At 48.8% G+C, this 12,525-nt stretch overlaps 1 protein-coding gene across 2 annotated transcripts in view; it reads right to left on the bottom strand.

Moving 5' to 3' along the window:
* Positions 1–12,214, bottom strand: part of DNAJC21 (DnaJ heat shock protein family (Hsp40) member C21) — a 70,000-nt gene extending 57,786 nt beyond the window's left edge. Inside the window, exon 1 of one of the 2 annotated variants that reach the window (XM_085845499.1) lies at positions 11,970–12,214. In XM_085845499.1, the coding sequence (XP_085701625.1) occupies positions 11,970–12,199 (230 nt within the window). In that variant the 5' untranslated portion in view covers positions 12,200–12,214. The remainder of the gene's footprint in view (positions 1–11,969) is intronic. The other variant, XM_085845500.1, reaches the window with a different exon arrangement.
* Between the last annotated feature and the right edge of the window lie 311 nt (positions 12,215–12,525).

Below are 12,525 nucleotides of genomic sequence, written 5' to 3'. Positions count from 1 at the left end.
CACCCTTTGACCTTGCCCCCCCCCACCCAGCCAAACCGATGGTCCCGATTTTTTCGTGTGAGAATACCCCTTCATATACTCCAACACCTCAGCATAAATGAAAATGGGATCTCAATGGGTTCAAGTGTGATGATCGTTTTATTGTTCGGGGACTCGGGTGCTGGACACGCAATATGCCACAATTCATAGCACAATATTTGAACACAAGATTTCCAATACACTATATCAGTATATTGTACATACATTTTCCACATGCACATGCAGGAACTGGAAGCGATACTAGTACGAGTAAGAGTTTTTCCTCGCATATTATAGTCAAGATTTTTTGCCAACCAATGTTTTATTTGACAGCTGTGTTTCTTTTTTACTGATTGTGTTGGTTCTACGGAAAGAAGTGTATCAGAAATGTCTAAAATGCAGTGATCTCCAATGTCAGGAAAAAAGAAACTATTTGCGGGCCCGTTTGGATGAAGAAAATTCACTTTCACTTCATGAGTGTCCTGAAAGGCTTCCATGATGCAGGCAAGCCACCATTTTCCATCATGGTGCACTGTGACATAACTTGAGAGTTTCCTGTTACAAGTTGGTGTCGATTTTGAAATAGCTGACTCGATACGGTGTTCCTCGCTCAGGCTGAATTCGCGTACTTGAAGAGCTTTTTCGGAAATAGGGATGAAAGCATGAAGTTTTTGAGTTCCAGCTATAGTTTTGGCCGTTTTTAACCTTTCTTCCAGATTTCGTTCTTCCTCGTCATATGCCTCTTGGATTCCGTAACCGAACTTCATTTCATTCAAACCATTTTCAGCAAAGGCGAAAAGATCTTTTGGAGAAATAATTTGACTGTCTTAAGGTCTACGCAGGCTCTCACGCATTGCTTCTCGTTTGACTGTACCTCCCACGCCATCTGAAGGGCCCTTGCCATGACTTGTGGCAAAAAAATGCCATTCTGCGTCAATACCATACTCTGATTTGTGACGACATAGGTTTATGAAGGCTTTGCAATTCTTATATTGGCAAGCGCAACCGTCTGAGAAATAGTAAAGTTTCTTTACATTTCCAAAGCTGGATTTCAAGTGTTCAATGAGCATTCTTTGTAAGAGGTGGACTGAGACAACGTCGTGAGTATTGCATTCTGATATAATGGTGAACGAATCGTGGTTTAATTTGCCATCATCAGATTTGAAATAGTAAACCCAGGGGTGAATTGTCGCTTGAAAGCAGTTCCAATGGAATCCTTGGGTCGCATCCTGTACGACAAACGAATAGTTCTCTGAGAAGTCTCCAATAATGACAAATTCTCCTTCACCGATTTCGTCTTTCTTATTTTTCAGAAACTGAAATTGGGCCTTGGCAATGAAGTCGTGTCTCACTAATTTCACCACGCATTCACAGAATTGATTAATGAATTCTTCCAAAGGCAGGACCATGGAGCTCAGTTCAGATCTGTTGGTGGATGTCCACCGTTTATACTGAATTTCATCAATATCCTCAAGTTCATAAGCATTCAGTCGCTCGGCTTTGAAATCTTCAATTGATGGGCAACTTTCACAAGTTCTGAAATACTATGCCGGTTGTGCTGGGTTACAAACTATGCATGCTATCACATGATGATAGCTTGGAAGTTCGACTATCTGTGGCATTTTGGAACCAAACATCCTGAGTTTCACATTTTCATGTATCGTACATACACATACACTATGTGTACCGCCTGAACCGGCCAGGACACACTCCGAGGGATGGAGCATGGCCAACTTCACGAATCCAACTTTCAAGCCAGGGTTCTTCTCTTTGAATTTCTGAAACAGTTCCTTGAGATTGTTTAGTATCAGGCGCTTTTGAATTTTGTCTTTTCCATGTTCATTCCTGACCACCACACAGTCCTTTTTTCCAGGCATTATTCGGCTGATTTCATCACTTCGGTAAAATTCGGTTACGGCGGATTTCACTTCGTCAGGCAATATTTTACCCTGTTTGGGATTTGGAGACAATAGCATTCCATTTTCTTTCTCTAAAATTTTGGCTTGCACAGCCATTCTTTGGGAGCAACCGATTTCACTCATCATTCCTCTGATGCTCATATTCCGAGCAAATATTGTCAGTATAGGTATTTGCTCTGAACGGCTGGTAACAACGTATTTTTCTTTCAGGCTTTTGATCACCTCTGGAATGCAGTTTTCATCACATTTTGACGCTGTATTTTGTGTTTTCTCCGCAGTGCTTGGTCCAGCAACTCGTTCTAATTTCTTTCACACAGAATCTTCCACTTTACTTCGCTTTTCAGGAACGTACCCTGGGTTCCTTTCCGCCTTTCGTTTGTCAAATAGGCTTTCGCCAATCATCGATAACGACTGGTTTAATAGGTCAACTTCTGCTTCTCGCTCAAAAACCTCCTCGTCCTCATCTGTCCAAATAGATTCTGCAATGCCTTCGGATAGTACCTTCTGATGATAATTTTAAACTGGTCGAAGATGATTCTGCAATACGCTCTGGTGACAACTGAGTTTTTTTTTCTGCACAAAGTACAAAATCTGTCATCTTTTTTCACCTTTGAAGAAAATTTCATCAACGTATCATTTGACACATTGCGAAGATCTTTTTGTTGTTTCGTTTTATGGCAGCTGAACGGATCGCAACAGTATTTTCGGAACTCCTTTCAATCTCCAGTTGCCATGCTTACAGCAAAATATGCAAAAACTGACATTATCATATTTATAACGTAATTCGATGATGGTTATACAAAAAATGTGCACTTAAAAATCAATAGACACAATAAGCAGAATATTTTTTTGCAAATGATGCAATATATATACATATATATAATCGTCCAGAGATGATGATTGTCAATTTCAGACATAAAGTCGCCTGCCAGCAGGTGACGTCATTGGAACGATGATGGCAAACGTCGCCAAATGTCGAATCAAGAATTAGTGATATGTGGATCCCGAACAATAAAACCATCATCACACTTGAACCCATTGAGATCCCATTTTCATTTATGCTGAGGTGTTGGAGTATATGAAGGGGTATTCTCACACAAAAAAAAAAAAAAAAAAAGGGATCATCTGCTCGGCTGGGGGGCGGGGGCCCAAGGTCAAAGGGCGCCCCAAACTACAACTTTTTGAATTACTGTTTTGGAGTGATTTTCCTTTACGCGATTCGAAAGATCTCGCTTTTACGAGCATTTTGATGCCAAGATCATCAAAATCGGACAACTACAACCTGTGATAGGGCCACTGGAAGATTGTGGGTCAACCGGGGGCGCCCAAATTTGGGGGGGGGGCTAAAATGGGCCCTGGTGGGCCCCCAGGTCTGAAAATTGACACAATGTTTTACCGTGGATACAAACACTTGCACAAAAAAAAAAAAGAGTGAAATCTGAGACGATGTGTCAAAATATCGCTGAAAAATGTGTACACTTGACATGGAACGACCCAAATGTGTTATGAAAAGAAAACACTTAAACAGCTCGACTAAACAGACGGGGCCCACGAACACACACGAACACGAACACGAACACACACACACACACACGCACGCACACGCACACACACACACACACACACACACACAGACACACACACGCACACACACACACACACACACACACACACACACACACACACGAACACACACACACACACGAACACGAACACACACACACGAACACACGAACACACGAACACACGAGCACACGCACACGCACACGCACACGCACACGCACACGAAAATGGACCTCATGGGTTCTATCTCGGTCAAGCCGGGCCGGGGTACCTGTCCACTTCGTGCGGAAACACTGACTCCGAACCACTGGTGGGACTCGAACCCACGACCCGAAGTCCATTGCTTAGGATCCTGGCTGCTCGACTACCAGACCTGCCCTCCAAAGGGCCGCAGACCGCTCCAACCACGACTACGACCGTCTGCAGAACGCTCCGCAGTCGCCACGTTCACATGGTCTCCCGAAAAACTGGTCCAGACAAAGCTAATCTCCGACCTTCTGCCGCAATCGCCATGATCCTCCAAACTGCCGCCCTCTCTTCTTTCTTGAGGGAGGGGCTTCTTCTCTCCACCACTCACCTCCTGATTGGACGGTGGGTTGTCAGGTGACTCGTGGCAGCTTCCCGATTGGCTGGGGAGCGCATGTGATGCTCGCCCTCCGCTCATTGGCTGGAGGAAACGCTCTCTGCCCTTCCTCGGACACAGATCTTCGACCCGAGGCGACGAAGGCTCCGCCCACGTCCTCAGCCAAAAACACGTGCGTCATGGTGACTGGGTCGAGTACAGGACCTCACGTTGTGGTTGTTGATGAACAAGCGAAGATGGACGTTGTTGTTGTTTGTGGTGTAAAAATCCAAACTATAAAATAATTCACAGCGCACGTACAATTAATCACTCATTAAACATAGGACGGGACCCCACCTTGAAACATACTTACTGATGTAACTGATCTGGCTGTTGTGTTGTGTGCTGTAAGCTTCCAAATTTGCAACAATATATTGTCTTGATCCAATCTCCTAATGGTGACGAATCACTGAGAAATATATATATATATATATATATATATATATATATATATATATATATACATATATACATATATATATATATATACATATACATATATATATACATATATACATATATATATATATATATATATATATTGTTACGGCTGTGGAAATTTTCAATACACCAGAAAGGTCCTCAGGTTATATATATATATATATATATATATATATCGATAAGTTCATGTGTAGTTAGTCCACAACCGTTGTTTAGAGGGAATATGTGTGATTAATCCGGGCTGCGACGCTTTGAGTTCGCCATTTTTCTTTCTCTATCGTTATTTTGGACCATTAAGCCGCCAACAACTCAAACACCACCACCTTCGCCTCTTTACCTCCACAACTCCATCCCGCAAACATCACTTCACCGCCATTCCCAAACGACACCCGCCAACAACCAAACCACCACAGCAAACCCCCCACCACCTTTGCCTTTCTCCTTCCACAACCATCAACCACACCACCAGTCAACACCGAACGTCGTGCTGTCCAGGGCCCATGGGAACTTTAGAGGAGAGACTGCACGATAAAGACGGGGTTAAAGGAACAGAACACACACACACACACACACACACACACACACACACACACACACACACACACACACACACACACACACACACACACACACACACACACACACACACACACACACACACACACACACACGTAGTGGAGGATAATGGGGGCGAGCTGGCAGAAAGTGAGGGGACCCGGTGCAGGCAGCTGGGTGGCCTCCTTCGGGAACGAGGGGAGGAAGTATGCCCCCTTGAAGCAGTTCACGACCAGGTGGGTCCAGTCGAGCTTCGCGGAGTTGAGGGGTCGAGTGCTGTAGACGGATGCACGAGGAGCTTGGGGGGTATAGAGGCCCCGGGAGCCCTAGAGGTGACCCGATTCCCCAGTGTGATTGTCCCGGTCTGTGTGGTGAAAGGTGTGAGCGCGCCCCCGTGTGCGAGTGGTGTGGTCATGAGTGTGGCAAAATGCGTGCTGCAACGCACGCATAGCGGGGGTGAAAGGCGTTGCGTGAGAGCGACCCCGTGGGTGGATGAAACCCCGTGGGTGGATGAGACCCCGAGTGGGAGTGAAGCCCCGTGTGTGAGTGGTGTCGTGGCAAGTGTGCCGGAGTGTGTGCTTCCCAGCACGCCGTGTGTGAGTGAAGGGGTGTGTGTGTGTGACAGAGGCCCCGTGTCTGAGTGAAACCTCTTGTGCGAGTGGAAGCACGTGTGCAAGGGAAATGGCATGCGTGAGAGAACAGCCGAGTGCAAGGGAGACCGTGTGTGTGAGAGAGCGGTATGCAAGGGAGATGACGGTGGGCATGAGTGAACATGCAGCCGTGTCTCCCGGCGTGAGTGTAATGGTAAGAATTGTGAGCGTCGTGACACACAGGTGTGCGTGGGTCGAATGGAGACGGCGACGGCGACAGGTGAGGGACAGAGGCCGGGTAGTGGCCGTAGCTGTATTGGGGACCACGCCGGGTTTACACGGCGGCGAGCGCGAGGTTCGTGCCATGCTTCGCACGAGGCTGCCACGTGCGCACTTGCAGGAGTGAAACCCGGTCCAGAAACGCCAGCGGTGGATGTTGCTGATCCCGCAGACGGACAAAGGTTAGGCTGGATAACGGATTTGGACCGGACGGGTTCTCCACGCGGGTGTGTGTGTGTGTGAAGCTCTATGTGGCCCGTTCAGTGTGTTCTGTTCGCAGAGCGCACGACACAGGTCATGGACGGGCAGAGCACATGTGTTCGTGTGGGGAACCCCTCAAAACGCGAGGTTTGCTTTGTAATGCGCAGGGTGACGTCATGGCTGCACGTAGGGTTGGAATCCGGCAGGAGGGTGAATCCCTGCTGGATGGTACCGTCCAAGAGGGAAGAGGTGTGTGAACAGCTGCCATGACGTCACGTAAAAGAGTGCAGGTTGCGAGTTTCCGCGCTGGTGCTGCGCAAGGAAAAATAAAGTTGAGCAAAGCAGGCCTCGCTTTCGGGTGAACAGGATTCCCGGGCAAGGGGTGGAAGACCCCCTGGCCTGGGCACAGGGTTAGCTTAGTTAGACCGGCTTCATGGGGCAGGGGTAAGTCCTCATGGGGCCCGTGGAATGGATTAGGTAGAGGGATTGTAGTCAGATTTAGGAGTGGAAATGATTTTTGAGGATTTGAGGACAGTGACAGACTGTGGATGTGTAGAGGGGACGTAGCTTAGCTACGCAGTGTTAAATGGACGTGCTATAGTGTAAGGGATGACGTGGGAGCACGAGGTAGTAAGGGGATGTAGTCAGAGAATGGAAGAGTTCAGCGATGTGCGAGTTGAAGAATTGTATGGAAACCGGTTGAGTGAGTGAGGCCAGTGGGTCTGAGTGTATGGAGTGAATGGGGAATGCATGGTGCGATGAGTGATTGGGGGGGAGGAGTGATTCTCGCCCAAGGGACCCCGGGGTCAGTGTAAAGTGAGTTAGTGGGTTAATTAAATTGACAACATGGAGGTCGTTTTGTTGTTGGTGGGCAAGTCGGCTTGAAACCCGTTTGGAGGGTTGCAGGAGCCCTGTTGACGGGCTGGGAGTGTGGCTGCGAAGGTGAGTATCGCTGAGTGGGTACCCCGGGCACCAGGCTAGTCGGCCGTGGTAGGCCAAGGGCGCATGGGGGGAGAGGGGGCGGGATAGTGTAGTGGGCACGGGTGCGCCCGTATGATGCGGGGGCCCGGGGCGCCATTGGCCGCGTGGGCAGTGTCGTGCGCACGGGTGACCCTCGGAAAGGGGCCGGGGAAGCCAGCCTGCCACGTGAGCGTTTCAGGGGAGTCGCCATGGAGGGCACTCCCCGGTGTTTAGGGAACTGGTGGGCTCTGAGGCAGTGTAGTGCCTGGGGGTGCCATCGTTGGGGAATCGTTAGAGGGTAGTTCCTGCCAAGGGAGCCACGCGTTCCAGCTGTGAGACCGTGTGAGTGCACGGAAAGAAAATTGGAGGGCATGGCCCGGAATTTGCGAGGCCACCAACACAGGCGACGGGAATCTTGGTTGTTAGAACCGATAGTTTAAGCGAGAGGTGCTTGTTGAAAGCCCCGGGGAAGTTTAAAAGTTAAATGGATAGGGTGGATAGGAAGTGTACCCCTCCGCACCATCCATCCCTTCGCTCTCGTTGTGGGCCGCTGGACCCACTTTGGGTAAAGATCGCTGAACTCCGAGGAGGCCATCCTGAGGCTTGAGTTGGGCCTCGGCACAGGACGCCAGCTCTCCCTTATTCCCCTCCTGGAAGGGAACATAGGGGTTGGGAGTAGGCTAGGTGCCATGATAGGTTAGCCGAACAAAGACGATAAAGGGGTCAGGGGACGATTTATAGAGGGGAAGTAAAAAATAAAAAAATAAAAATGTTGGGGCTAAATTGGGTTTTTACAAATTAAGGGGGTGGATATGGACAAAGACAGGCAAAGGCTGGCCAACTTCGTCTGCCAGCTGTTTTTGCTGCAAGGCCTGTGCCGGTCGGATCGTCTGGCGGCTGTTTGCTTCAACGCCTGTGCCGGTCGATCGTCTGCCGGCTGTTTTTACTACAAGGCCTGTGCTGGTCAGCTTCACTGCTGGCTGTTTTTGCTACAGCGGCCTTGTCATGCCATGCCTTGCCTGCCTGCCTTTGCCATCCATGCCAACTTTCCTAGTCATCTTTTGCCCTGTTCTGTTCTGCATTTCCCCACCCCTTGTTCATTGCCATGTGTGCCAGGATCGTCGCGCAGTTTGCGAGGACTGCCCTGTGGGCAGCTACAACCCGGGCCTGCAGTGGCGGCCCGTGCACCTAGTTTGCGTCCATCCATCCATACATCCATTGCATTCATTGCGTGTGCCACTTGAGCTGGCACGGAGACTGCGTTTGCGCAGCTCATGCGCCGTTATGTTCACTGCGTCCATGTTAAAAGGTCCTGGACTGCGTTTGAGCAGCCAGCCACGTTCCGTCATCTGCATTACTTGAGCCAGAGACTGCGTGCAAGCAGCCTCACTCCCTGCTGACTTTTGTTTTTCTCTTTGCAAAGTCCATTGATCCTGGGCCATGGAATAGTGTAAATTAAAAGGTTATGGTGTTAAGTTGTGTATTGTATACGAGTGCGCCCCCGGCATGTGAGTCTTCGCGCCGGCAATGTATTTAAGTCGTCTGAATGAGTGGGTTTGTTTAGTTAGTTACTCAGCCCGTAGGTTATTTATTTTGGGGACACGAATACACTGAATGTCACACTCAGGGATCCGAAGGTAAAACGTACAAGGGGAGAACTACACATGATGACACACGAAAATTCGATGACTCGGGTAGAGTCTGTAATAAGGGCAGGGGGTAGTGTTACGGCTGTGGAAATTTGCAATACACCAGAAAGGTCCTCAGGTTAGATATATCGATAAGTTCATGTGTAGTTAGTCCACACCCCTTATTTAGAGGGAATATGTGTGATTCATCCGGGCTGCGACACTTTGAGTTAGCCATTTTTCTTTCTCTATCGTTATTTTTGACCATTAAGCCGCCAACAACTCAAACACCACCACCTTCGACTCTTTACCTTCACAACTCCATCCCGCAAACATCGCTTCACCGCCATTCCCAAACGACGCCCGCCAACAACCAAACCACCACACCAAACCCCCCACCACCTTCGCCTTTCTCCTTCCACAACCATCAACCACACCATCAGTCAACACCGAACGTCGTGCTGTCCAGGGCCCGTTCGGTGATTGTTGCCGAACGCGTCGAGCCGCGAGTACAAATGGATGCCTTTACGGGAGAGGAAATTCGGATCAGGAGAGGCTCACGCCCCTTTTTGCCCGACCAATGGCTGAATGTCGGGTGGCGTGGCCCCAAGCGCGTTTTGATCCGCGAATTAGCATACACGCTCCTCCTCCAGTCTATGAAGACGCAAGCACAAGGAGACTCGCGGGCGTCGTGCCGAGTGTTGTGTTGGGTTGTGCCGAGCTGTGCGGTGCTGTGCTGGCTGGGCTGGTCGAGTCAAGACGAAGTCATCGTGGAGGTCGTCGTTGCCGGGTCGAGGGACGAGTCGCGGAGTGAGGTGGGAACGCGGAGGAGGACTCAGGGGCGAGAGTTCGCCGGAGTCGGTGCGGTCCCGAGACGGAGCGTCCACTATTCCCCTCTCCTGACCCCGAGCATCAACAATTCCCCCCCCCCACCATCCGCGCTGAGATGGCGCCGGTAACCCCGTCCGTTCCCCAACCCAAGCGTGGTGCCGACCAACACGTGCCTGTGCAACGCACGCCAAAGGAGCTCACCGACCATACCAGGGGCACGGAGTCAGGCGAGTTACGCGGACATTGCGGCTAGCCTGCCATCGCGCCACGAGGGCGCGGGTAAGACCCCTTCGGTCTCGTGGACCTGGCCGATCACCCAGGTCCCACGTTCATTTGGTCCACGGACCTGTCTGCCTCCTTGCCTGTGAGGGTGGCTTGTGTTGTAAATGTGTGTGGTGCCAGTCTATTGAGTAAACCCGTATAAGTGCTTGTACATGGCTTTATTCGGTTGTAACTCTGCGTTGTGTTCTTGCTATAACTGTAAATACGTGCTTGCCTGAGTGTGAATTAAAAGTGCTTGTCAAACTGTGACCCGTTTCGTTGCGTCCTTTCCTAGTTTGAAAGTTCCATCTTGCATCACGTAAGGGATTGGTAGTGGGGGTAAACACCCAATAAATAATCTGAACCATCAAGGTCGGCGATAACTCCGCTCGGTTATCCCTGCAGCACGGAACGAGCCGCTTAAGCGGTTCGTGTCCGGAGTTGACCTGCGGCGTGGTACAACTCCTCGGTACGCTACCCATGTGGGTACTTAGGTATATCGACATTCGGCGATTCACTCTATTTCGCGTGGGTAGAATGCGGACTGGGTTGTGGTGAGGTTAAACCCCCACCTGTGGCTAGCTCCTTGGCCGCAGTTCCAAGAGGGTCACGACTGAAATGTCTGTTCCGGTGGGCGACGCGTCGCAATTTGAGTTACGTGGCCGATCGCACGCCGGGCAGGCGAAATTCGTAACAATATATATAATATGGAATAGGCAAAGCCGAGAAGCGAACGTAGAATTCTTCTTACATGCGTTTCTGACTTTACCTATACCTTGTTGACAACTGTATACGCAATTTCCGGTTACTTCGGCCTGGATTCGGGATCAGCGATCAAATAACGTAAATCACGATTAAAAATGATTTGTTGATGATGCGGGAGATATCTTTATTAAAATCAGTGGAGGAAATATACACCACGTCTGATATTATTTTGGTCTTTCATGTCTCCAACGATGCCTTTATCTCCCGGCATGCATCATTCCCCATGACAAAAACCGGAAACAAACAAAAAAAATGGAAGCAAAAGGGTCATAGCCAACGACACAGATTCCAAATAGCCTGGGGTATTGTGTTGTTGTTGTTGTTGTTGTTGTTGTTGTTTCCTATTCTCTCACGTGCACGCGTTAAGTATGAAGCTCACTGCGTTCGCTATTATTGTATCCAAATCTGGATCCGATCTTCACCAAAATTGAGTCAATTCTTCCTCGTCACTCAGCCAACCCGTCCACCAAGTTTTGTCCAAATCCGTCAATTACGTTTGGAGATATCCTGCTCACGGACAGACAGACGAGCAGACAGGGGGGGTCACGTCATTAGAAAAACTCAAACTCCATCCCATTGGGTGGTGGAGGTAACCAGTCATCGACGTTCATCAACGAGAACCCTCCATAACCACCACAATCCTCCAGTCTCCTTGGTGAGTGCAATGGCAAGGTGGGAGAAATTCAAAATTCCTAGAACCCACATGACCCACGAACCCTAAACTTCTCCACACACGTACTTAATCACACTTCAAAACGTACATCCATAAAAAAGGCAAATCTACTTAGTACGTACGCAAAATACAAGCTTCACATCAACATAACGCATTTCATGAAATCTCATCAGCCGTGTCCACAGAACACATTTTCAATCCCGATATTGATGTTTGAAAGACAAATAACCGTGACAAGTTAAATTGGTGAAAGAAACAACACAATCACGGTCGAGCGAGAGCGAGAGAGAGAGAGAGAGAGAGAGAGAGAGAGAGAGAGAGAGAGAGAGAGAGAGAGAGAGAGAGAGAGAGAGAGAGAGAGAGAGAGAGAGAGAGAGAGAGAGAGAGAGAGAGAGAGAGAGAGAGAGAGAGAGAGAGAGAGAGAGAGAGAGAGAGAGAGAGAGAGAGAGAGAGAGAGAGAGAGAGAGAGAGAGAGAGAGAGAGAAAGAGACACACAACTGTACAGTAACAGCGGTTCCATTTCATCCACGACACACGATCTCGATATTCGGCCGCAAAACCAATGAGCAAATGGATTAATTTTCATCGGATGAGCATGTGACAAACATCCCACGTGATAATACGGGTGCTTTGGAGTTCGCCGAGTGGCTGCAGGATTCGAACCTGGATGCCACTGTAGCGCTAACCGACGGTACGCCTGCTTCAGCTCTCCATCGACAGCGTCCCTCCCGACACCAAGAACCTCGTAGTGGCACCGCATGACGTGGCGAGAAAGGGCAGCGGCAATAAGACCCCGCACAGTCAGAGCCCAGCAAGCAAGTTCGCACTGTACGCACTGTACAACTCAAAGCGGACCCGAATTTATTGATTTGGAGATTCGTGTTCAACCTCATGAGAAAACAACTGTTTTTTAAAGTTTTTATAAACTATAAAATTCTTCCACGTCAATCGCCGCACACACTTTTATATAAAGGAGTAAAGATCGCCGTACGATGCACTGAAGAAAAAAAAAAACAATACACCGCCACAAACGATGTTGGCTGTTGGAAAGACATTTTGTCGTTGTTTTTCGATCGAATTTTCTTCTCATATTTCACAAATCATTTGGTTTTAATTTGCTTTAATATCAGTTTCCATTTGTGGAGGTAAACAACTCGCAGCTTTGTGCCGGAGCAAAAGAAGAAGAATGCGCATGTACTGTATATATAGATATCGATAC

Source organism: Eptatretus burgeri, chromosome 11 (assembly GCF_056783735.1).
Source record: "Eptatretus burgeri isolate ZD-2024b chromosome 11, Ebu_testis_v1, whole genome shotgun sequence".
Lineage (NCBI taxonomy): Eukaryota > Metazoa > Chordata > Myxini > Myxiniformes > Myxinidae > Eptatretus > Eptatretus burgeri.
The sequence above is the reverse complement of the archived record's forward strand: the minus strand, read 5'-3'. Positions and strand labels throughout refer to the sequence as shown.